This window comes from Bubalus kerabau, chromosome 5, assembly GCF_029407905.1.
Source record: "Bubalus kerabau isolate K-KA32 ecotype Philippines breed swamp buffalo chromosome 5, PCC_UOA_SB_1v2, whole genome shotgun sequence".
Classification (NCBI taxonomy): domain Eukaryota; kingdom Metazoa; phylum Chordata; class Mammalia; order Artiodactyla; family Bovidae; genus Bubalus; species Bubalus kerabau.
The window spans coordinates 104502938-104526115 of NC_073628.1; the positions used below are offsets into that span (position 1 = coordinate 104502938).

General features: G+C 53.7%; 1 protein-coding gene across 1 annotated transcript in view; it reads right to left on the reverse strand.

Moving 5' to 3' along the window:
* Nucleotides 1-23178, reverse strand: part of PRDM16 (PR/SET domain 16) — a 337762-nt gene that overhangs the window by 156371 nt on the left and 158213 nt on the right. Inside the window, exon 3 of the mRNA XM_055582479.1 lies at nucleotides 21468-21518. Coding sequence (XP_055438454.1) covers nucleotides 21468-21518 — 51 coding nt within the window. The remainder of the gene's footprint in view (nucleotides 1-21467; nucleotides 21519-23178) is intronic.

The following is a 23178-nucleotide window of genomic DNA, read 5'->3' on the forward strand; positions in this document are numbered from 1 at the left end:
GTCCCTCCAGCCCGAGTCACCCTCATCTCTCCAAAGCTACCTGAGCTCCCAGCCTCGTCCTCCCAGATGGACCCCATCATCCACCTTCTCTGGGCTGCCCCTGGGAAAGGCTTCAGAGCATGGCATTACAAAGTCATTTCGGGGCCCCTAGACCAGAAAGTCAGTCCTGTTGACTTCACCCCTTCTGTCCAGAGTGTCTCAGCACCCCTTTCCCAGGGCGTCAGACAGGTCCCTCGAATCACAGGTCCCTGATGTCCCCACCCAAGGACAATGCTCTGTCCATACCAGAGGTCACATCCCGAGACCAGAGTCAGCTTGTCCCCGTCTTCCTGTCACCCTCAGTCCCAAGGCTCTCCCCACCTCTCCCTTCGCTTTCAGAACTCCAGAGTGGCCCAGGCTCCCTCAGACCCTGTCTGCCATACATGACCCGGAGGGTTGCCCCAGCCCCAGGGTTCTCCAGGCTCAGACGCCCTCTGGGGTGTCTCCAGTGCATCTCAGATGTAAGGTGCACCAAGTATCAAGTCAAACTCCCACCTCTACCTGCCCTCCACCCAGTCTCCCCCTACAGATGTCCCTGCAGGGGTCCTAGGGCACCTCCTGTCCATAAACTGATGCTTCTCCCTCCAAAATGCCCTAAACACGTCACTTCTGTCACCTCCCTGCTCCCTCCCTTTTTCCAGCCGCCTATACCTTTGACTACCTGAAGGCCCTACCCCTCGGAGCATCGGCTGCTCGGGATCCCCAGCCTAGTCTGTGGTCCTTTTGTTAAAACATCCTGAGCAGAACGAGACAGATGGACGGGGCCTCCATGGGAAGGGGCCTGACAGTCACAGCGGCCGGCTCAGAGCCCAACTTGGGCACTGCATGCGGGGTATCCTCAAAAAACACGTGAAGCAGGAACCAGCTCAGGGCCCAAGGGATGGGCAGCCTCATGGGAGCTTTGGGCAAGGTCCTCACCACTCCGTGCTTGGAACATTGGTCTACAGTGGGGGCCTTCTACCCTGTGGGTGAAGCTGAGTGCGGGGATAACCCCAGGATGGAGCCGAGGCAGAGGAGACTCTGCCAGGTTGGTCCCCAGAGCCAGTGAATGAAGGAACGAATGTTGCTGTCCCACCAGCCTCCACCACCTGACCAGCGATCAATCTTCCAGAGGGTGTTAAGGACTTCTCCGTGTTTCTTATTTACACTATTTAAGGAGCTGTTTCCCTCAGTGTCAGTCTCACCCAGGCAGGCTCTCTGCAGAGTGAAGCATGAGGCTGGCCAGGAAAAGGCTGCTGTGCCTAGAGGGGGCATGAATGAGTCTTCAGGGAGTCACGATGGGACACAGGGAGGGACCAACTGTGGGTGGCGCTTTGTCTGGGTTTTCTGGGGGCTTTGTTGGTAGGGGCTGGGCCCTGGCCCAGTGGCCAGCAGTGGCCTTGCTCTGAGCCTGCAGCCGGCAGGTGCCCAGGGCAGTGGGAACAGCTTTCCCACCACCCGACAGGTGGTCCCGTCTGGCCTGGATGCCCCACAGGAGAGCAGCGTTCCCTACATATTTGGGATTGTCCCGGAATTCCGGGCTGAGCTTCACTTTCCCACACCTGGGGCAAGGCCACAGCAGAGCAGGGGGAGAGGGGAGACCGGGCCTCAGGGCAATCGGATCCTCAGGCTGTCATGCTGGGCCTGGTCAGCCAACCATGTTCTCAGAATGGCCTTCGAAGCCCTGGGCCTCTGCTGCAGCTGGAACCCAGGCAGATGCTGCTCCGGCAGCAACATGTCCTGGGGGAGCATGAGGAGCATGTCCAGGGGAGTGCAGGGGACACACTTGGAGGCAGAGGGGTGCCAGGCCCTGAGGGGACGCTCAGGTGTGTGCTGACCACATTGGAGCAGAGTCCGCGCCCAGAGGAGCCACCGTTTGGGCAGGCCCTCGGCCCGGGAGCACTCCTGCCGCAGACGGACCTTCCCGTGTGCAGGCAGGCGGGCCCCCAGGGACAGTGCAGAGGGTGGACAGCTTCCAGCCCGTTCCATGCCTGGCAGCACCTCGGAGGGTGTGGACCAACTCAGAGCTGCCATGGATGGAGGACCCAGGCCAGAGGGCACGCCTGTTGTCTGTTGTTGTTATTATTATTATTACTGGTGTCACCCTGTTCATTTTAGGGCTTCCCTACGCTACTTCCTTATTGCCAAATTCAGACTTAAATTGAAGAAAGTAGGGAAAACCACTAGACCATTCAGGTATGACCTAAATCAAATGCCTTATGTTTATACAGTGGAAGTGAGAAATAGATTTAAGGGACTAGATCTGATAGACAGAGTACCTGATGAACTATGGACAGAGGTTCGTGACATTGTACAGGAGATACGGATCAAGACCATCTCCATGGAAAAGAAATGCAAAAAAGCAAAATGGCTGTCTGAGGAAGCCTTACAAATATCTATGAAAAGAAGAGAAGCGAAAAGCAAAGGAGAAAAGGAAAGATACTCCCATTTGAATGCAGAGTTCCAAAGAATAGCAACGAGAGATAAGAAAGCCTTTGTCAGTGATCAGTGCAAAGAAATAGAGGAACAGAATGGGAAAGACTAGAGATCTCTTCAAGAAAATTAGATACCAAGAGAACATTTCATGCAAAGATGGACTTGATAAAGGACAGAAATGGTAGGGACCTAACAGAAGCAGAAGATATTAAGAAGAGGTGGCAAGAATACATAGAAGAACTGTACAAAAAAGAGCTTCACGACCAAGATAATCACGATGGTGTGATCACTCACCTAGAGCCAGACATCCTGGAATGTGAAGTCAAGCGGGCCTTAGAAAGCATCTCTACGAACAAAGCTAGTGAAGGTGATGGAATTCCAGTGGAGCTATTTCAAATCCTGAAAGATAATGCTGTGAAAGTGCTGCACTCAATATGCCAGCAAATTTGGAAAACTCAGCAGTGGCCACAGGACTAGAAAAGGTCAGTTTTCATTCCAATCCCAAAGAAAGGCAGTGCCAAAGAATGCTCAAACTACCACACCATTGCATTCATCTCACACGCTAGTAAAGTAATGCTCAAAATTCTCCAAGCCAGGCTTCAGCAATACGTGAACCGTGAACTTCCAGATGTTCAAGCTGGTTTTAGAAAAGGCAGAGGAGCCAGAGATCAAATTGCCAACATCCACTGGATCATGGAAAAAGCAAGAGAGTTCCAGAAAAACATCTATTTCTGCTTTCTTGACTATGCCAAAGCCTTTGACTGTGTGGATCACAATAAACTGTGGAAAATTCTGAAAGAGATGGGAATACCAGACCACCTGACCTGCCTCTTGAGAAACCTATATGCAGGTCAGGAAGCAACAGTTAGAACTGGTCATGGAACAACAGACTGGTCCCAAATAGGAAAAGAAGTACGTCAAGGCTGTATATTGTCACCCTGCTTATTTAACTTCTGTGCAGAGTACATCATGAGAAATGCTGGACTGGAAGAAGCACAAGCTGGAATCAAGATTTCCGGGAGAACTATCAATAACCTCAGATATGCAGATGATACCACCCTTATGGCAGAAAGTGAAGAGGAACTGAAAAGCCTCTTGATGAAAGTGAAAGAGGAGAGTGCAAAAGTTGACTTAAAGCTCAACATTCAGAAAACGAAGATTATGGCATCTGGTCCCATCACTTCATGGGAAATAGATGGGGAAACAGTGGAAACAGTGTCAGGCTTTATTTTTGAGGGCTCCAAAATCACTGCAGATGGTGACTGCAGCCATGAAATTAAAAGACGCTTACTTCTTGGAAGGAAAGTTATGACCAACCTAGACAGCATATTAAAAAGCAGAGATATTACTTTGCCAGCAAATGTCTGTCTAGTCAAGGCTATGGTTTTTCCAGTGGTCATGTATGGATGTGAGAGTTGGACCATGAAGAAAGCTGAGCGCAGAAGAATTGATGCTTTTGAACTGTGGTGCTGGAGAAGACTCTTGTGAGTCCCTTGGACTGCAAGGAGATCCAACCAGTCTATCCTAAAGGAGACCAGTCCTGGGTGTTCATTGGAAGGACTGATGCTGAAGCTGAAACTCCAATACTTTGGCCACCTCATGCAAAGAGTTGACTCATTGGAAAAGACCCTGATGCTGAGAGGGATTGGGGGCAGGAGGAGAAGGGGACGACAGAGGATGAGATGGCTGGATGGCATGACTGACTCGATGGACTTGAGTCTGAGTGAACTCCAGGAGTTGGTGATGGACAGGGAGGCCTGGCGTGCTGCGATTCATGGGGTCAAAAAGAGTCGGACACGACTGAGTGACTGAACTGAACTGAACACTACTTCCTCTACAAAGGGCACTCGTGTGGGCTTGGGGCTTGTCTCTGGGTTTTTGCAAGCTCAGCTCTTCTCATGATCCCTCGGCATAGAGGCCAGTTTTGGGGAGGGGGTGGCTGGGAGCAGCCCTGAGGGAGTGCAGGCACCTGGAGGCATCAGGGAGGCCCTGGCCCAGATTTCTGGGTCTGTATCACCTCAGGTGCTCCGTGAGGGCCTTGCCAGACCGGCTCCTTCTGGCTCTGCTGGGAAGGGCCATCAGTTTATAAATGGGCACTGACTGCTCCTCCCCCCAACCCCTGTGCTCTGACAGAGGAAGTCCTGGGTCTTCAGGGTCCAGGGAGCCCCCCAAGTCAGCCACCACACTGATGGCGCAAGCAGACCCTTGTCTGTCAAGGAACAGCACGTTTTATTACTATAAGCCCAGAGCTAGACAACTGGGGCTCAGGCCCTGGTTCTAACCTCTCAGCTGTGTGACGCTGTGCAGGTTACTGACCCTCTCTGTGCCTCGTTTACTTGCCTACAGAATGGGCTCTGGTTGATCTCACATGTTGGCCCCACAGCCAGCCTTTTGTAGCAGGTATAAGCACCCAGGCTCACTTAGTTCTGCCTTCCTCCGGAAAACCCCCTGCATGGGAGCCTTCAGTTTAGCTTCAGACAGCTTGGAGCAGAAAGGGGATGGAGAGGTGGACACCCTCGTCCTCCTGTCGCCTTGTGGCCCAGAACCACAGCCCAACAAGCTCCCTTTTTAAAATGTTTTTCTTTGCATTTTATTTATTTACTTATTTCTTTTGGGCTTTCTTTGTGGCTCAGACAGTTAAGAATCTGCCTACAATGCAGGAGACCTGGGTTCGCTCCCTCAGTCAGGAGGATCCCCTGGAGAAAGGAATGGCAACCCACTCCAGTATTCTTGCTGGAGAATCCCCTGGACAGAGGAGCCTGGTGGGCTACGGTCCATGGGGTCGCAAAGAGTTGGCCACAACTGAGTGACTACACTTTCTGAGTTGTGTGGTGTGCAGGATCTTAGTTTCCCAACCAGGGATCGAACCCATGCCCCCTGCACTGGAAACACAGAGTCTTAATCACTGGACTGCCCGGGAAGGCCCCCGACAAACGCCCTCTGACCAAGAAGCCAAGCAGCCATGGTCCAGGCCCACCATGAGCTGAACAAGCCTGCCTGTGGGGACAGTTCTGAGCCGGGGACAGAGCGGCCGCGTAGGAAACACAGGTCCCCCAGACTCTGCCTCATCCAACAGGCCGACCAGGATGTCAGAGCCCCAGCCTCAGCATGTCACCTGCAGGGGCAGGCGTGTCACCTGGGAGTCTGGCTCCAGGGGCGCCCGAGCTGGTCCCCCCCACCCACCGCGGGCCCGGCTGGGTGGGGAATGTGGGTGGGCGGGCGCCGTCCTGCGTGCCGACCCCGCCCGGCTGGCACTCAATACCCCGCGCTCCAGGCCCTGTTTACCAGAGGGGGTGAGGGGCCTCTCACTGCTGAGTAAACAGACTTTCCAAAGGCCTCTGCTTTCTCACCCGTCCAGCTTTCCAAATGCACATTATGAATTGGCCGGCTTATCAGAAGGGCCGTCTGGCGGTTAAAAGATGTTTCCACGCATTGTGAGGCTGCATGGAAACCGAGTCATGTCAGCCTCAAGGACAAAGGAACTCAAGTGTTTGAGACGCAAAAATATTTTGACCTGACTACATCATTTTTCAAAGGAAAAAAGTAATTCGCGGCTCACAATTCACTTGCTATCTCGCAGGAAGTCCTGTATTTCTTATTAACTCCCCAAGGCCTGCTTCTCTGGGTGAGAGGTCACCGTGGAGGGCCAGCGTGTGAGGGACATTTACGAGTTTTCTTTCCGTCGCTTCCTGTTGTTTTTTTCTTTTTGGGCTGCCTCTTGTTTGCAAGGGACTCGAAACCACGCTGCCCTGAGCCTTATCTGCAGGGTCCTCCCAGACCAGGCCCTTGAGCAGGGCACAGGGTGTCTGCTCTGCATTGCCAGGTCGGAAACCAAGGCCCCGAGAGGTTAAGTGATTTGCCCCAGGTCACGCCCAGGATGGCAGAGCCAGCGTGGGAGGTCCTGCGGTCCGGCTCCCTCTGTGGACGTCCTCTCCCGGCTCTTTGGTTCCCTCGTGGGATGACGGTGTCTGGTGGGACCTCAAGGTTCATCACCATCGCTGTCATCACTATCAGCATCTCTGTCACCACCCCCTTCCTCCCCTCCATCATTTCCATCACCGTGGTTACCATCAGCACCATCCTCATTATTCATCACCGTCATCATCACCACTGTCACCTTCCCCATCCTCAGCATCCATACCATCATCATCATCTCCATGGTCATGGCCACCATCAGCACCAGCCTCACCATTCATCGCCATCATCGTCACTGACACAGTCCTCGCCATCCTCACAATCATCGCCATCACCATCATCCTTACCATCGTCACCATCCTCCTCTCCATCATTTCCATCACCATGGTTACCATTCCCACCATTCTCATCACCATCACCCTGATTATCATCACTGTCTCCTTGGTCTCCCTCTGGGTCCTAAGCATGTGCCGGGTACTATTTTAAGTGTGCTTTGCACAGAGTAACTCACGTTATCACTAACCACGATGCTGTGGCAGGAACTCTTAGTATCTCTAGTTTAAAGGTGAGGAAACCGAGGTCCTAAGACTATAGTAAAGTCCTCTGACAGAGACATTTTCCTTCTGGGAAGTTCTTTTCACCACCAAATCCTCCCAGCCCCCAGAAAGTGCTGTGGATGGCCCCTTGTGTGCGCTGAGGGGCAGCTCAGGGGAGGCTGAGTGGAGAAACAGCTGTGGAGTCAGGCTGAGCAAAGCTCCCTCTGCCTCTGATGCTCTTTGTGGGTCCAGCCCAAAAAGCGTAGGAATTAGGGCAGTCTAGGAAGCACTCTCGGAGCAGGCAATGGCACCCCAGTCCAGCACTCTTGCCTGGAAAATGTCATGGATGGAGGAGCCTGGTGGGCTGCAGTCCATGGGGTCGCTAAGAGTCAGACATGACTGAGCGACTTCACTTTCACTTTTCACTTTCATGCACTGGAGAAGGAAATGGCAACCCACTCCAGTGTTCTTGCCTGGAGAATCCCAGGGACGGGCAAGCCTGGTGGGCTGCCGTCTCTGGGGTCGCACAGAGTCAGACACGACTGAAGCGACTTAGCAGCAGCAGCAGCAGCAGCAGGAAGCACTCTCGTGGGCAGGCAGGGTACTTGCTCTGGCTACCACGGCAAAGGCTGTACCCTAACTCCCAAGTGTGAGGGTGCCGAGGGCAGCCAGGAGACACAAAGTTCCCCTCCTCCCATGCCATGGGGTCTCCCGAGGAGGTAAATGATGTGTTGTGTTGGGAAACCAGGGAACTAGAATGGGTTGGGGGCTTGAGGAGCACTGCAGTGACACGCTGGGGCCAAAATGTGATTATGGAAGAAAAATCACGGGTGTTTAATAAGGAATGGGGGTGAGGGACACACGAGTAGCATCTTCTGTACTAACAGGCAGGAAGACGGGACATGGCATGTGACAACAAGTAAAACCAACCAGGGAGGTGGCGGGAGCCTGCCCGGCCGAGGGCCCCCAGCCGGTCCCTGGTCCTGGGGACACACGCCTCCCATCAGACTGAGGACTGTGGACGGCCTGGAGCGGAAGGTGGGCGGTCGTGCCTTGCTGGGCCCCCTCCCGCTGGCTTTCAGTGGAGCAAGTGTGCCGTGTACTGTCTGCAAGGCCTTGTGGGGGTGAGCTCACCTGTCCAAACCCCAGGAAGGTGAGAAGCTGTCTCACAGGGCGACCGTGGGGCCCCCACACTCACCAGACATGACCAAAGTTTGTCACCTCTGCCAGGCTCAGGGACACAGCCATGAGCGCCCAGATGTGGCCTCTGTCCCCCCAGGTCCCGACGCCAGTGTGGCCTGACTTTGCTCACAAGAGACACAGCCACTGCCCAGGGCACAGGCCTGTCCTCTTCGCCAGATGAGGACTTGGTATTAAGCTGCGTCCTGGGACTTGCCAGTCAGTGCCCACCTGGACCCTCCTCCTGGGTGAACTTTTCGAGACACAAACCTTCCCCGGGGCCCGTCCTGCCTCCCAGAAGCCGCACGTGGGCAGACATGGGACGAAAATGCCCATCAGCCCCCCATGTGCCCACTGGTCCAGACCTTTCCGAGGGCTAATTTGATGTTTTTCTCCACCTTGCCAGTTCCCTTTTATTGTGCCTCTGCATTTCTTGTCCAAAACAGAAAATACAAAGGGAGGAAATCTATTCAAAATTCCTCCTCCTCGTTTTATTTTTGTAGCTCTCCAGGGTGCCCACGCTTCAGATTCCCTTCCGATAATTATCTGCCCTTTCAGGGACTTGCTAACCCAGAGCCTGGTGTTCGAGCGGCAAGAAGCAAGTGCCGGCCTGGCCATGGCACATGGACATCCTCGGTGACTCTGAGACCCATGAGCTCGGCCGGTCCCCTTGGCACCTGGTCCGAGTCTGGAGAGGTGGACTTTCATTATTGCTTTTTGTCTTTGAATATCTCTCCTTATGCTCAGCTAATCTGTGATGAACAGCATGTCAGACTCTTTTATGCGATAATTTTCCATCTCTGCAATGCACACATTTCTGTGGCTCATACTCTGAATCTTGGCCATTGCTCAGAGACAACAGAGGCGAGGTTCCAACACACAATAATAAGTCCTGCCTTTTATGACTTAATGTATCAACATTGTACTGGAGAAACATCTTGTTAACTGGGTGAGAAGAGACCATTCGCCAGCACGGCCCTGGCTGACGGGAGTTGTGTCGGCTGGAATGATGGGTCCCATCAGCAGATGGAGAGCTGGGGCTGAAGGTGAGACTGTTCAAAGGAGATGTTATTAAGTGAGAAAATGATGCCCTCATGCCAAATCTGGTAGATTAAGATTCCCATTCCTTCTGGTGCAAATCAATTTGTTATCTTCACAATTTCTCCCCATCTATGCCAGGGGACGCTAAGGAGGAATGGCCCAGAATAACAACTCTTTAGCATCACCAAGGGCTTCCCAGGTGGCTTGGTGATAAAGAATCTGCCTGCCAATGCAGGAGACACCAGAGATACGAGTTTGATCCCTGGGTTGGAAAGATCTCCTGTAGAAGGGAATGGCAACCTACTCTAGTATTCTTGCCTGGAAAATCCTATGGACAGAGGAGCCTTGTGGGCTATAGTCCATGGGGTCACAAAGAGTTGGACATAACTTAGTGACTGAGCACACAGAAGCACCAACCTATGAGGATAAGGACAAGCCCATGTGACAAGATGGGGCATTTTTGCCAGAAATGCACAGCCCAAACAGCACAAGAGGCTTATGGAAGCTTGTCCGCCACAAGAGGAGTTTCTGACCTGGAGCATTGCAACGGGGCCTCCCTGGGGAACCAGGGACAAAGGACAAAAGCTGTGGAAGCCCCTTTGCATGGGTGACAGGTCTCAGAACCTGAGCCGTGGGGTGGAGATCTGCTAGAACACAGTCTGCTGTCTCCAGCACCGGGGACAGCGTCCTGCTCACAGTAGGTGCTTGGAAACTATCTGTTGAACCGGTAGCTGCGTGGTAAAGAATCCGCCTGCCGGTGCAGGAGACAAGGTTCAATCCCTGGGTTGGGAAGATCCCCTGAAGAAGGAAATGGCAACCCACTCCAGTATTCTTGCCTGGGAAATCCCACAGAGAGAGGAGCCTGGAGGGCTATAGTCCATGGGGTTGCAAAGAGTTCGATACAATTTATTGACTAAAACACCGCCACCACAACCATTTGTTGAAGGCATGAGTGAGTGAATGAGTGAATGAATGAAGGGTGTTTTGAGATGATGCAGAAGTGGATAAAGCACTAGTGATTCCCTAAACGAATCAACCAGGGTAAGTGAGGTTATGCCCCCTAAACAAACAGCCTCTGAGATGCAGAAGCCTGACCAACGCTGCATTCCTGCTGCTCGCCTGGCACAACACACAGGGCAGCTCTGCTCAATCATCTAGCTATCCAGAACCTTCTGGGTGCAGTGTCTGAGGGCAGAGACTGCTGCAGGGTATCATGCTGGCCACTGGTTGCTGAGCTAGAAGTCACCTGCATCTCTCATTGCCACTGGCCAGATGGCTCAGCCTACTGCAGGGCAGGCGGAAGGCCCAAGCTACCTCGGTTCTGGAAGGCACAGTCACGCACATGGGTGAACAGCACTGATGGAGCCCACAGGAAGGCAGGGGAGCCCCGGACCACAGGGAGGTGGCAACCTAACTATCGGGAACGCTCCCTGTGAAGTGACCCGTCACCAAAGCTTTAGGCCCTTTGCCACTTAGAGTGTTGTCACAGACCGGGAATCATGTAAGCACTTTACTCAACATATTTAATCACAAAAATATCCCATACAGATACTATTTTTTAAAAAGCATCCATTATATCACCACAAAGAGTGATGTTACTATTTTTGTATATTTCCTTCCAGCCTTTCCATATTATGTATGTCCTTATTTGTGAGTATATATTTTATATAAGATGTATGCGTGTATAATACACCACTTTCTGAAAATCCTTTTTAAAAAAAGTAATAGCCTTCATTTTTTTAGAGTTTTGGGTTTATGGGAAAACGAGTGGAATGTGCAGAATTTCCATGCACCCCCCGTCTCCTCCCTCATCTCCTCCCATCACCCGCCACTCGCTTCTCCTATTTTTATCATCTTGCATTAGTGTGGCCACTTAGCCAATATCGATATATCATCCGTTCAAGTCCCTGTTTGTCACCAGAGTTCACTCTTGCTGTTGTGCAGCTGCGGGTTTGGATAAATCCATGATAACATGGATCCACAAGTATGGTACCCTACAACACCACTGCCCTGAAAACCCTCTGTGCTCCCATATCCACCCCACTCTCCCACTAACCCACCAACCTTTCACTGTTTCCACAGTTCTGCCTTTTCCAGAATTTCATGGAGGTGGAATGGTACTGCATGTAGCCTTTTCAGAGTGGCTTCTTTCACTTAATAATATGCATTTAGAGTTCCTCCATGTCCTTCTGTGGCTTAAGAGCAAAGCTCTCTTGTTAATGCTGGTATCCGAGTGCCTCTTTCAGGGATGTGTTTATCCTGCCCACCTTCGTCAGCCTTATGACCCATCAGTCAACGTCAACCAGAGGAAGCCTGGCTGGTTCTTCAGTCTCCTTCCCAGATGCAGGCCTCCGGAATTCCTGCCAACAAAGCGAGCTGGGACATCTCCCACAAACAGCCCAGCATTGCTTTCCCCTGGCAACTTGCACCAAGCCTCCTTCTGAGGACCAGAGAGTCATCCTCAAGGGTTACGAGCCTCCAAGGGATCTATGGAAAGCGGGGGTGGCGGAGCTGCGCCCATGAGACAGGCTGCACAAGAGCAGCAGACTGGGCTTTGTTTTTTCTTCTGAGCTTTGCCACAGGCTCTGTTCTGTTTCCACATACCTTGAGTAATTCTCCCTGCTTCAGCCTGAGCCTGGGCACTGGCCCTGTGTCAGCCCCAGGGCCACCTCCTCCAGGAAGCCTGCTGCCATAAACGCCTTACTCTCCCACCCCTCTACTGCGACTACACCCCTCCAGTGGGAGGCAGAGAGCACATTCCCATCCTGTGTGGTTGGCCTCCACGGGTGTGAGCAGAAGCGGCCACAGACTCTGTCTGAGCCCGGACATGATGTTTATGCATGTCGCCTCCTTCTCTCCCACCATCATCACCAGAACAACACGCCCCGTGGAGCCCACTGGACAAGGAGGAAACTGGACCCAACCATCAGCTTTGAGCCAAACCCAGCCGAGCTCCGCCTAGGTCAGCCAACTTGCACACGAGTGAGGGTCACCGAGTGTTGTGTTAAGGGTTTGGGGTGGTTTGTTACACAATGCCATTGTGCAATGAACCAACTTCAATTACTCCAGCCCAACCCACTCTTGCCTTTCTCTGAGTTCATTCATATTTGGTGGTTTAATCACTAAGTTGAGTCCAACTCTTGAGACCCCATGGACTGTAGCCTGCCAGACTCCTCCTTGCCAGGGATCCTCCAGGCAAGAACACTGGAGAGGGTTGCTGTTTCCTTCTCCAGAGTATCTTCCCAAGCCAGGGATCAAACCCAGCTCTCCTGCATTTCAGGCAGATTCTTTACCAACTGAGCTATGAGGGAAGCCCTTCACTTATATTTATCCAAACCCAATTCCTGAAGGTGTGTCTAGATGAGCTGTGTCTTCATGTCTGGAGGGCAATACCCAGTATAACATGAGACTCTGGGATACCTGCTTTGGGGTCATGTGGCTGACCCTGGGAAATCCCTGGCTTCTCCACTGAATCCTGTGGTGTCAGGCAACTGACAAACTGTCTGCAGCTTAATCTTCTGTGCAGTGAAGTGGGAGTAATAGTACCTGGGGGAGACTGGGGTAAAGGAGTGGGTGTGTGGAAAGAGCCCGGCAGGCTGGCAACAGGGACCATGACAGTGGTCAGAACAGCAGCAGTGCCCAGGTCCCAGGGCTTGCGGTGGGAGGGGCAGCCTCGCTAGGGGCAAGCGAGGTTCCAGTTCCACTTTCCCTCTCACGTGTCTGCTGTCCTTCTTCCCCAACACCCATCCCGAACCCCCAACACAGCACAAGGCAACGTGAGCCCAGAAGCTGCTGAGGGAGTGGGGCAGAGCCTGTGGGCTCAGGACTAGGTGCTGCCCAGCCCCACAGGACCCTCCCCCCGGGCACCCACCTGCCCCTCAGCCAACTGTGCCACACATACCTGTGTCTCACACACACACCTGTGACACAACCCCACACCTGTGCCTCACACACACCTGTGCCTCACCTGTGCCTGTGCTTCTCACATCTGAACTCACACACCTGTGCCACACACACCTATGCCTCACATACCTGTGCCTCACACACACACCTGTGACAACCCCACACCTGTGCCTCACACACACCTGTGCCTCACACACACACCTGAGCCTCACACACCTGTGTCACCCATATGCAGGGAGCCAGCATCACATCTCACAGAAGTCATGAGTGGTGGTGAACTGAGAGGTCGGTGGACCTGCCACATCCCCAGGCCTGTGGCAGCAGGCGGCTTCTCAGGGCGGTCGGGGGGTGGGGGGCGGGGGGTAGGACACAGCCTTCCCCAGAGTTACCACCTGCCAAGTGAGCCTCGGAGACCCCCACACGCCACCCCCGTGGGAGGACGAGGCCCTCCTCGCCTGGCTAAGTCCTGGGCCAAGAGAAGAAAGGGAAGCCTCTTCGGCCTGGGGGCTGCCCAGGGCCCTGCCTGGAACACGTGCCCACAGGCCCAGAGACCTTCACAGCGACACCATCAGAGGTACAAGGGGACCTCAGGAAACTGGCCCTCCCCAGAGGCCCGGGTGCTCTGCCCACACCCCAGGGAGAAGTGACTCACAGCTCAAGGCAACTGGCCATGGGCGGGGCCCGGGGTTCACAGCACCCACCCGCCACCCTTTACCCTGGAGAGGGACAGGCCATCTTGACAGTCAGTGTGTGTAAAACCAGAAGTCAACCTTACACTCAGACCGATAACAAGTGCACTGATGAGCTGCCGGCGGGTCTGTGGAGCAAAGGTGAGGCTGGAGGCTTGACACACCCTGGAGCCAGCAACGGCCATGGGCACATATGTGTCTGCCTTCAAAGCAGAAGACGCTGAGCAGGCCTTGCGCTGATATATTTTTCTCTCCTAATAGCACGGCGCGATTTAATTAACTCACCATTGCACACACCTGAACATGATGGAGTTATCGACACCACCATCTGGCTCGTATAAAGCCGGTAATGTGGACAGTAAATCCTCTTCATTGCCCGCTACCAGCAGATCCCACCCCTCCCAACCACCTTCCCCTGGGCTGTCCGGCACGGGCCTCCAGGACACCCCAAGATGCCAGTGTGGTTCCCAGGGGAGCAAAGAGACCTCTGACCTGCTGCAGGTGGTGCTGGCAGCATCTCAGAGGCAGGTGTCTGCTGTGGGGCCCAGCGCCCTGGTGCCCCAGCTGGGGCCATCCAGGGCTGCATGGCCCCCTTGTCCCACGCCAGCCATAATGGCCACAGGCCCCACTGTCCATTCGGCAGGCCTGGCTCTGCCCAGAGCTCTGCCCATTCGCTATCTTCTCAATACCCAGGCCGCGCAGCACGCTAGAGACTGTGATTATCATCTCCCCGTTTACAGAGGAGGAAACAGAAATGCACAAGTTCAAGGCCTAGGGTCACAGCATCCAGGGCAGAGCCAGGTTCGGGTGTGAAGGATCCAGCCCAGCCTCCCCAGGTCTCCATTGAGAAGGAGAGGGGCCTTTGTCTACTTGGCGGGTAAAGCCCATTTTCAAGTTCTGAATTTGCCCTTTGAAATCAGTGACACTTTATCTGTCTTGCTTTGAGGTTTGAGCAGAGTTTCAGCAGGGTGAGGGAAGGGCCTGACCACAGAGAGGAGTCCTCATGTCACCAGCTCCCAAGGACGGGCTTCTGCCTGCTGGGCTCTGGGCCACTCATGCCCACCTCCCTCCTCCAGGACCTCCATCCCAAGCTGCAGTCCAGAAGCCTTTCAGCAGGTTTGACAAGGGCTACTTCAGTAGGAGAGAGAAAATCGGGTTCTGTGCTTTCTCAGCAGCAAAAAAGAAGAAACACGAGCCTCTCATTCCTCCCCCGACCCCAGGCAAGGCTCAGGGTAGAGTGGGTCTGTCTGAACAACTTCCCCTCTCTCCGCCTGAGACCCTGCCCCCCAAGCCAAGGGCCAGTCCAGCTAAGATGAAGCATTCCGCAGACATGCAGGTCTGCAGCAGGTAGTAAACTTCTGCGAAGAAAATATAATACCTGCATCTCTTCCCAGCTTGATCTGATGGTTTAAGCTGCTTTCAGGTACCCATTGGGGGGAAGGGTAAGTAAAATCAGCCCAGCTGTTGGGGGGACAGAATACAAAAACTCACGTTTATAACATCGTCACCCAGCCTAGACCCGCCTGTAACTCAGCCTCCACCTCCCTACTGCTGTTGGCCCATTAATCACCCTTATCTGCTTGGGGTGGGAAGGGGCCACAGCACCACCCGCCATTCCCCACCCCCACCCCCCAAGGCCAAGTTCAGGTGGCTGTGAGGTGGCCAGAGAGCAGAGTCCATCGGGGCCACTGAGGTGGAGGCTTTCAGGCTGTGGCCCCTCCCTCAGGCTAGATTCTCTGCCCTGCCCCGGGCACCAGAGTCATGCCTAAGGGCCTCTTCAGATAAGCCTCTACAGTGGTGAAAAAAAGGCCTCCAGGAGGGGCCGGGGGAGGGGCAAGAGCCAGACCTGGGGCTGGTCCCCAGCGGCTGAGGGTCCCCAAGGCCACCAGCCCGGAGCCGCCTTCTAGGGAAGGGGACCAGTAGGGGTGGGGCTTTCCGACTTTCTGCGTCTTGGCCCCATTACACCTCTCCACTCTGCAGCCTTTGATTCAGCAAAATCAAGGATGCAAAGTTCTTAGGAGTACTTAGTTTCCATGGCAACCGAAGCTGACCTCAACATTATTGTTCTCAAGAGGGGACTGACTTTACTATATGTTCATTCACTGAATTAATGGACTCCCGGCCCTTTTATCAGCAGCCCCCCGACAAAGGAAAAGGAGGCCTGTCTCCGAAGGGCTTTCAGCCACTGTCCAGCCTTTGTCCGAGGCTTTGCTGGAACGAAGTGAGTCTATTCAGCCCGAGATTATCAAAATCAACTCGGAGCTGTCTCCGTGGCAGCTAAACACACTTTGATTTCATAAAGACATAACTGATCCCACATGCAAATTATTAATTGTGAGCCCAGGCCGCTTAGGGCTTGGGACTTTGCTGGAATTTTTTTCAGGAAGAACTTGCATAAACAGCGATTGAATTCTAGCACCTAGGTGGCTCCTAGGTGTTGCGACCTGGGGTGGGGGGTGGGGGATAAGGGTGGGGGGGTTGGAGGGGGGCTGGTAAAGAGGAAAAGAAAGGATTTCTAAAAGTAACCTCGCTGGCACAGGCAAAGCCTAACAGGGACAGTCTAGCTTGCTCTGGTCCCAGTAAGACCGGCTGACCGGGACACATGCTCCACGAACCCCTGTCCTGGAGCCTCGGGGCTGACTGGTCTTCCCATCTCTTATTCCAGTCACGATCCTTCCCTCTCCGCTTGCCTTCCTCGCCCTCCAGCCACCTTGAAAATACCTCAGTTTCCTCCAGAGGAAAAACAACGCAAAGGGAATAAACCACATAGAGGGTCACAGACCACAAAAACCTGGATAGTGTGTGTGCTGGACTCAAACCCCCAAGGCACAGCCTGGTGGCACTCTGGCTGAGACCTGGGGTGTGCAGCCTTCTCAACTAATTGCTGCACAAGACAGTTGGCAGCTGCCTGTCCATCTCCACTCCCACCTGCCTGGTCTTCCTGGCTCCTGGTCATCTTTATTAGTCCCCAGGTTCCCCAGGGAGGGACCCAGGAGACCTCGGGATGCCCATTACCGGAGGCTTTCACCTGGGCCAGGTTGTAGAAAACACACACGTACAACAGCCCAGTGGGACAGGCCAAGGTCCTCACGTCCAAACAATCATTTCGGGAATTATCGTAATTATCAATCAATCACCCTATTGGAGAACGCCAGGCTGGGCTATCGGATGACTTTTATGACCTGTAGCATTTTGTGCGGAATAACAGGGAGAGATTTATGGACTCATCACGGTCCCACTCCAACAGCAGGCTTTATTAGCTCAATTTATTTTTGACTTTCCCTCCAAGCCTCGAGCTCCCCACCCCGGCCCAGCTCGCTGGCTGAGGTGACTCCAAACTGCAGTGCCTCTGGAGATGCACCTGTCCCAGTTCAGACCTCACCCCCATGGATGCGAATTCCTGATTCATTTATTTATTTTGGAGAGGCAGGGGGGCAGTGTGGGTAGAGAAGAGGGGGAGAAGAAAACACAAAAAGAAAAAAAGAAAAAGGTCATTTCCCTCTGCATTTTCTGCTTGTTGTACTGTATTAACATGTCCTTCCTTTTCAAGACGGTCAAAGAAAACAAGATAAAGCGAGACAATGGGGCGGCCATCGGGGGCCTGGTGTTTCCCCCTTTCATATCACCAAAGAGATTGAATCAAAATTCTTTCAGCTGATACCATCTCCCCGGGTGGACTACACTCTTGTTAACGGATAAATTCAAGCCCTCCAGAAAGTCAAAGAATAAATTTAAGCCTTTTGCCAAATGTCTATCCTATTGGATTTTGATAAGACGGCCATTGAGTCTTAATAATGTCTTCCATCCATTTTCAGTGGGCCCTTAACACAGCTCTTTATTTGTCCCCAAAGCCTCTTCGCCCGGCCTTTTTATTCCAGGCTCTGGCAGGCTCTCCAGGGAGCCAGGCGCCCCCAGTGATGGATGGACAGCTCCTAGATTATCTCCCGCAGATGTTTGCTCTCCAGGAGCCCCGGGCTTTCCCTCTAAGTAAACAGAGACTAAATAGAGTCAGCTGCAGCCAGCAGTCCCAGAGGTCCCGGCCTGAGGCTAGAAAAGGCGATGCTGCTGGACCTGCAGCCAAAGTGACTTTTGGAGGGAAGTGCCTGAGCATCCGGAACGCACACCTGGGATGAGTGTGGGGCAGCCGGGCACCCGATGGAGCAGGAGCACTTGGGCGTGCTGCACACAGGAGGAGGTGATGCAGGGAACCAGTGGGCGGTGGAAGGAGGATGCAAGAATGTGAAGATAGGGGGCAGGGTGGAGGTGGGGGAGGAATGCAGAGGGATTGGTGGCACCACAGGGGGCCACAGGAGGGACTGGGGACAGAGGGACACAAGAGACCAGGACAGGTTGGGGATGGAGGTGACCCGAGGGAGGGGCGCAGGAGGGTTCTCAGGGCGGGTCCAAGCCTGGTGCCGGCTCCCAGGCTGTAGCCACTATCTCTCCAATGTGAGCCCAGCTCTGCGCCAGAGATCCTGGGTTCAAATCCCGCCTCCCCTGCGGATGTAGGCACCACCAGCCTCCCTGGGCCTGGGTTTTGTCCTCTGTAAACTCTGACAGGTAGAGTCCACAGCCTCTTCAGCATCTTGGTTCTTTAATACCAAGAATTGATAACCACCGCTTCCTACAAAACATCACCCTTTCTGCATCTCTTGTGTCAAGCCACTGATTGAATTAATAGCCTTAGTTACTTTTCACTGAGGGTTTCCCTGGTGGCTCAAACAGACAGTAAAGAATCTGCCTGCAACGCGGGAAACCTGGGTTTGATCCCTGAGTCAGGAAGATCCCCTGGTGAAGGGAATGGCTACCCACTCCAGTGTTCTTGCCTGGAGAATCCCATGGACAGAGAAGCCTGGCAGGCTACAGTCCATGGGGTTCCATGATGCCAATAAAGAGCAGAAAGTGTGATTCAGTGAATCCTGAAGTTGGAATAAGTGATGCTCAGAGGTGTCAGTTGACCAATCCCAGGCTGCATAGCCTCAGTGCTTCCCTGGAGGACCTTAACGCCCCCAGACGTGTGTGTCTTTGGGAGAAGAGAGGCCCTGTTCAGCCAGACACCAAAATCCTAAACTATAAGACTGATAAATGGGGTCTATCTCCTATCACCAAGGAATACCTAAATTAATCCCTAGCGCACTGAGGCGTGTATGGTCCTCTCATGTAACAAGCACGTGTGCGTCTCCAAAGCTGTAAGGGACACAGCTGTGACCTTCCATTTGGGAAGAAGGTCAAGAGAAGGCCTCACTGACTGTCCTCCGGCCCCCGCTGCAGTACCCCAGCTACCTTTGCACCTGAGTCTCTCTCAGCACCTCTTTCCCTCCCTCCCTCTCTGGGAAGTAACCAAATGGCTCCAGATGCCAAGTTAAGGTTTCGATCATCGACCAACATGACCAAGGGCACCCACCCCACCACACTTGATGCCCCAAATGCCTCGCACTAAGTTTAGTGTGAGGACGGGAGAGTCTGGGGATTCAGCGGAGCACTTCTCTGTGAAGGCAGAGGTATCCGGGGAGGTGGACAAAGCCTTAGGGCGGAGACTCAGGGGCTGGGGATGGGAGAGCGGCTCTCAGAGCAACCACGCCCCGGCCCCTTCAGCTCTGCTGCCCGGAACCGGCCCCTCCCAGCTGCTGTAGCTGCCATGGGTGTCTGGTCTGGTTCCATGGGCACCCTTCCAACGGGCCTTACAAAGGTCTGCATCTGAAGGGAGGCTGTGCCAAGCTGGGCAGTTGTGAGTGGGTCCCTGGCTGGAGGGTGCTTGTGCCCACTCCGTGTGGAGCTCTCGGAAGGACGTCTGGGCCACAGCATCCAAGGCCTGCCCTCCACTGTTTGTAAAAAGGAGAGGCCACGTTGGAGACAGCACCAGCTCAGGGGATAGAGGATGCATCCCTTCCCCCTCACGACCTTAACCTTAGACCCCGCCTTTTGACCTTCTGCCTTGAAGCTTGCCCCCAGGCCGGACAACTGCCTGACCCACCTCTCACCTCCCGCCCTGTGTGAGCTCCTTCTTAGCGGGGAAGATGAAGGTTCCACGTTCCTTTTAGTAGTTGAGAGAGGAGCTGACTATGGTTCCTCTGCGTGGGGGGTGGAAGCACCTCAATTCTCTGAAACGCTGTGAAAGGAGCAAGGAAGCTGTTCAAGTTGCTCTGGCCACCTCTTCCTTTAAGAAAACAGAGTTCACTCCCAGGGTCAGGGTGGGGGGTGGAGGAGGGAGAGGGACATGGCCGGGATTCACTTTGGGGCCTGCGGATGCATTTCCAGGAAGAGAGGCCTCAAGCCCCGGAGCAGTGAACAGGGAGAGGACACTCTGTCCCAGCTCTGCTCAGACATTTGCCCCCCGGGCCAGACACAGACGCGCTTATGGAGACAAATGAGGCCGAAGGTCACCCCTGCCAGAGGTCACCCCTGCCAGAGGTCACCGCAGGGTCAGACCACATCCCCCATCACATGGTTTTTCTCTGAAATCAATGTCTCTGGGGTTGACCCTGGTGAAAAGGGAAGGCCTCAGCTCTTAAGGCTCAGTCCCCCGGGATGGCGGGTCCCCCAGTTGCCCAGACCCTAACCAGCCAGCCAGACACAGGAAGAAAGTCACAGAGATCAGCGGAACCAGTAAATTGCTTTCTCGTCACTTCCAGACCCAAAGAGGACTTTTCATGATGACAGGAATGTATGCTCAGGCAGTGTTTTTGGATACTCCTGGGAGAGGGGACAGCACCTCATGAGCATAGCTCGGCGATTCTGAAACTAAGAAAACAGCCCCTGACAGCAGCTGGATCGCCTTGTGCTGACCCATCGCCCCAGATGCCCACGCTGCGCTTCCTGACACGGTCTGGGTACCCTGGGAAGATGGACTCTCTCAGCTTGGTCTGTACAATGCTTTGAAGTCAAGATGCCAGGAGAGAAAAGGCTATTTTAATGCTACTGGAAAACCCAAAGACTGCATCAGCTACCTCATGTATTTATATCTGTGTGTTTGTGTGTCTGTATATTGTGTGCATGTCTGTGTCTATACAAGTGTGTGTCTATATGTTTGTGTGTGTGTACATGTATATACTTATGCATAGATGGCCCAAATTCTCTAGATGTTGAACTCCAGCTGACAAATGGCTTCTGGGTTTTGGGGTGATTTCTGCACCCCTCCCCTCTGCTGTCTGCCTAGCATGCACATACAGGAATGTGCCTGCCTGTGGGTGCGTACTTCCCTCTGTGTGTGTGTGGGGGGGGGTGTTTTCCTGGGCCTGGCCCACTCTTTGGGCCTTTCAGATCTCGTGTTTGTCAACCAGCTGTTACCCATCACCAGGGGATAATGCCCACATTGACACTTTTTCTGTCGCCTGACTTTGCTTACTCAACACGGTGCCTGAGCCATCTTCGGAGACTGAGTACAATGAAAGGCTTTGTTGAATCTGCAGCTAATTGTGCTTTTCTTCTCTATATTCTTCATGTGAGTATCCAGTGAAGATATTTAAATAAACACAATCTATATTTATTTCACTTCTATGCGACTGACTGGCCCAAAGCATTCCCACATGTACGGGGCTTGCCTTGGTTCTCGGAACCAGGTTGGTTCTGTGAAGCGAGCTGCTACCTGCTGCACCATGAAAACCAGCATCTGTCTTGATCCCTGGGGAATCATGTGCTCGCCCGACCACAGATGGCCTCACACTCGGGAGCTCGGGCTCAACCAGAGCGCAGGCTCGACGGGGATGCAGGCTCAACAGGAGGGGAGAAGGCGCAGAACCAGCTTGCCTACCTTTTGGATGCAGCTCTCCTGCGATGACACCTCCGCATCCGTCAGCATTTGCTGCAAAACAATTTGGAAAAGGGTTGTTAGTTTCCGCGAGCACGGTCCTCGAGCTACAGTGGGCTATACACATGCAAGCAGAGCGATCGAGCTCTGAAATAATAGGGGTAGGGAGGGTGGCTTCTCCATAAGAGAACGGGGGTCTGCCCAGATCACAGGGAGGAGCCACATTGTGGAGCCCAGCCACGCTGTGGAGCTCACTGGGTACAGACTGCACGTGTGGTTAGGGGCACTGTGGTGCTTGAAATGGGTAAGGGGCTCCTTCCTTGTTTCTTGGGGTGAGCCCCTACCCCAGCAGTGGGCAGTGGCAGCAGCAGGAAGTCTTCCCTCCTCCCACCACCATCCCGCCCATGGACATGGGCTTGGGGCATCAAGGAGAGTGCCAGCCACCCTGGGTCTTTCTTCCACCCAACGGCTTCGACTTGGAGCTTTCCTTGGCTCAGTTCTGAAGAGCTGTAGCATTTTGCCTGGCTGGCATCTCCACCTCAAAACCACCCAGTTCCACTCCAGAGGGTGATGTTTCAGTGACAAGTCCCAGAGCCCTTTCTAAGCTATGCAAACTGACAAATTAGCAGCATCAATGGGATTTTCCCTTTTGGATCAAAAGTACTCTGCACAAACACATATATAAATTTGTGATGTCGCTTCCATAAGAATAGAAACCAAGATGGAAACCAATATTTGGAGAATAAGAAGAGAAATGGGGTCAAACCCAGGGGTTTTGTTCCCCCTCCCCTTATAATGACACCATTGCTTCCTGAATGACAAGCTCGGAGCAGAGTGCCCGCCAGTGCCCATGCAGGTCAGGTCAGAGGACCAAGACGCTCCGTTCCAAATGCTGGCAGATCTGCCTAGACTCAGCTGTAAAAACAATAAGTCATATTTTTAAATGTTGAGAATTCTAACCAATTGGGGATTTTATGTTTCTTTTAATAGATTCTGAAATTGTGGTTTGGAATGTGACTAGGAGTGAAAACAGAGAATGAGGCAGAAGAGGCAGACACGGACACACCGGGAAAGTCTCTCCAGAAGGGCCAGCGAGAGGTCAGGTACTTAGGTGCTCAGGCCCTACTGGACCCGGGTGGACAGGCCCCGGGGGAGACGAGCTAGCTTCAGCCCTGGGGGCTAAGCTCTGCCAGCAGACGGGTCAGTCAGGCAGTCCTCTTGTCTGTCTGCTTTTCACTCCTAAATTCAGAGCCAAGAAGGGTGGCTGGAACCCGGGCAGCCCTAGGGCAGGAGGAGAGAGGCAGACCGCCTGGGTCCCAGGAGAGCCTGTGTTGTCCAGGAAGAGGCCGTGCTCCCCAGGGAAGGAGATGGACCACTCTCCTCCTCCAGGTTTCTCAGGCCTGCACCCCACCTGGAGACCCTTGTCAGCATCAGGCAGAACTGAAGGTCCCAGCATGGGCCCCGAGTCCTGCAGTTCACCCACTTGCCCCTTATGACAGGGTGGCTTGAATCAGAGGAAGAAACACTGTGTTAATTTTTCTAAGCCTCACAGTCTCCAGGGCCCAGGACAAAACTGCAGAAGGGGCCACCCATCTGAGCGACTCCCCTTCCCGGGTCCTGTCCCCTTGTGAAGGACAAAGCAGGTCCCCACCCAAAGCCCGCCATGGAGGAGCCCGAGCCTGAAGACCTTGCGATGCCACTCCTCATTGCCTTG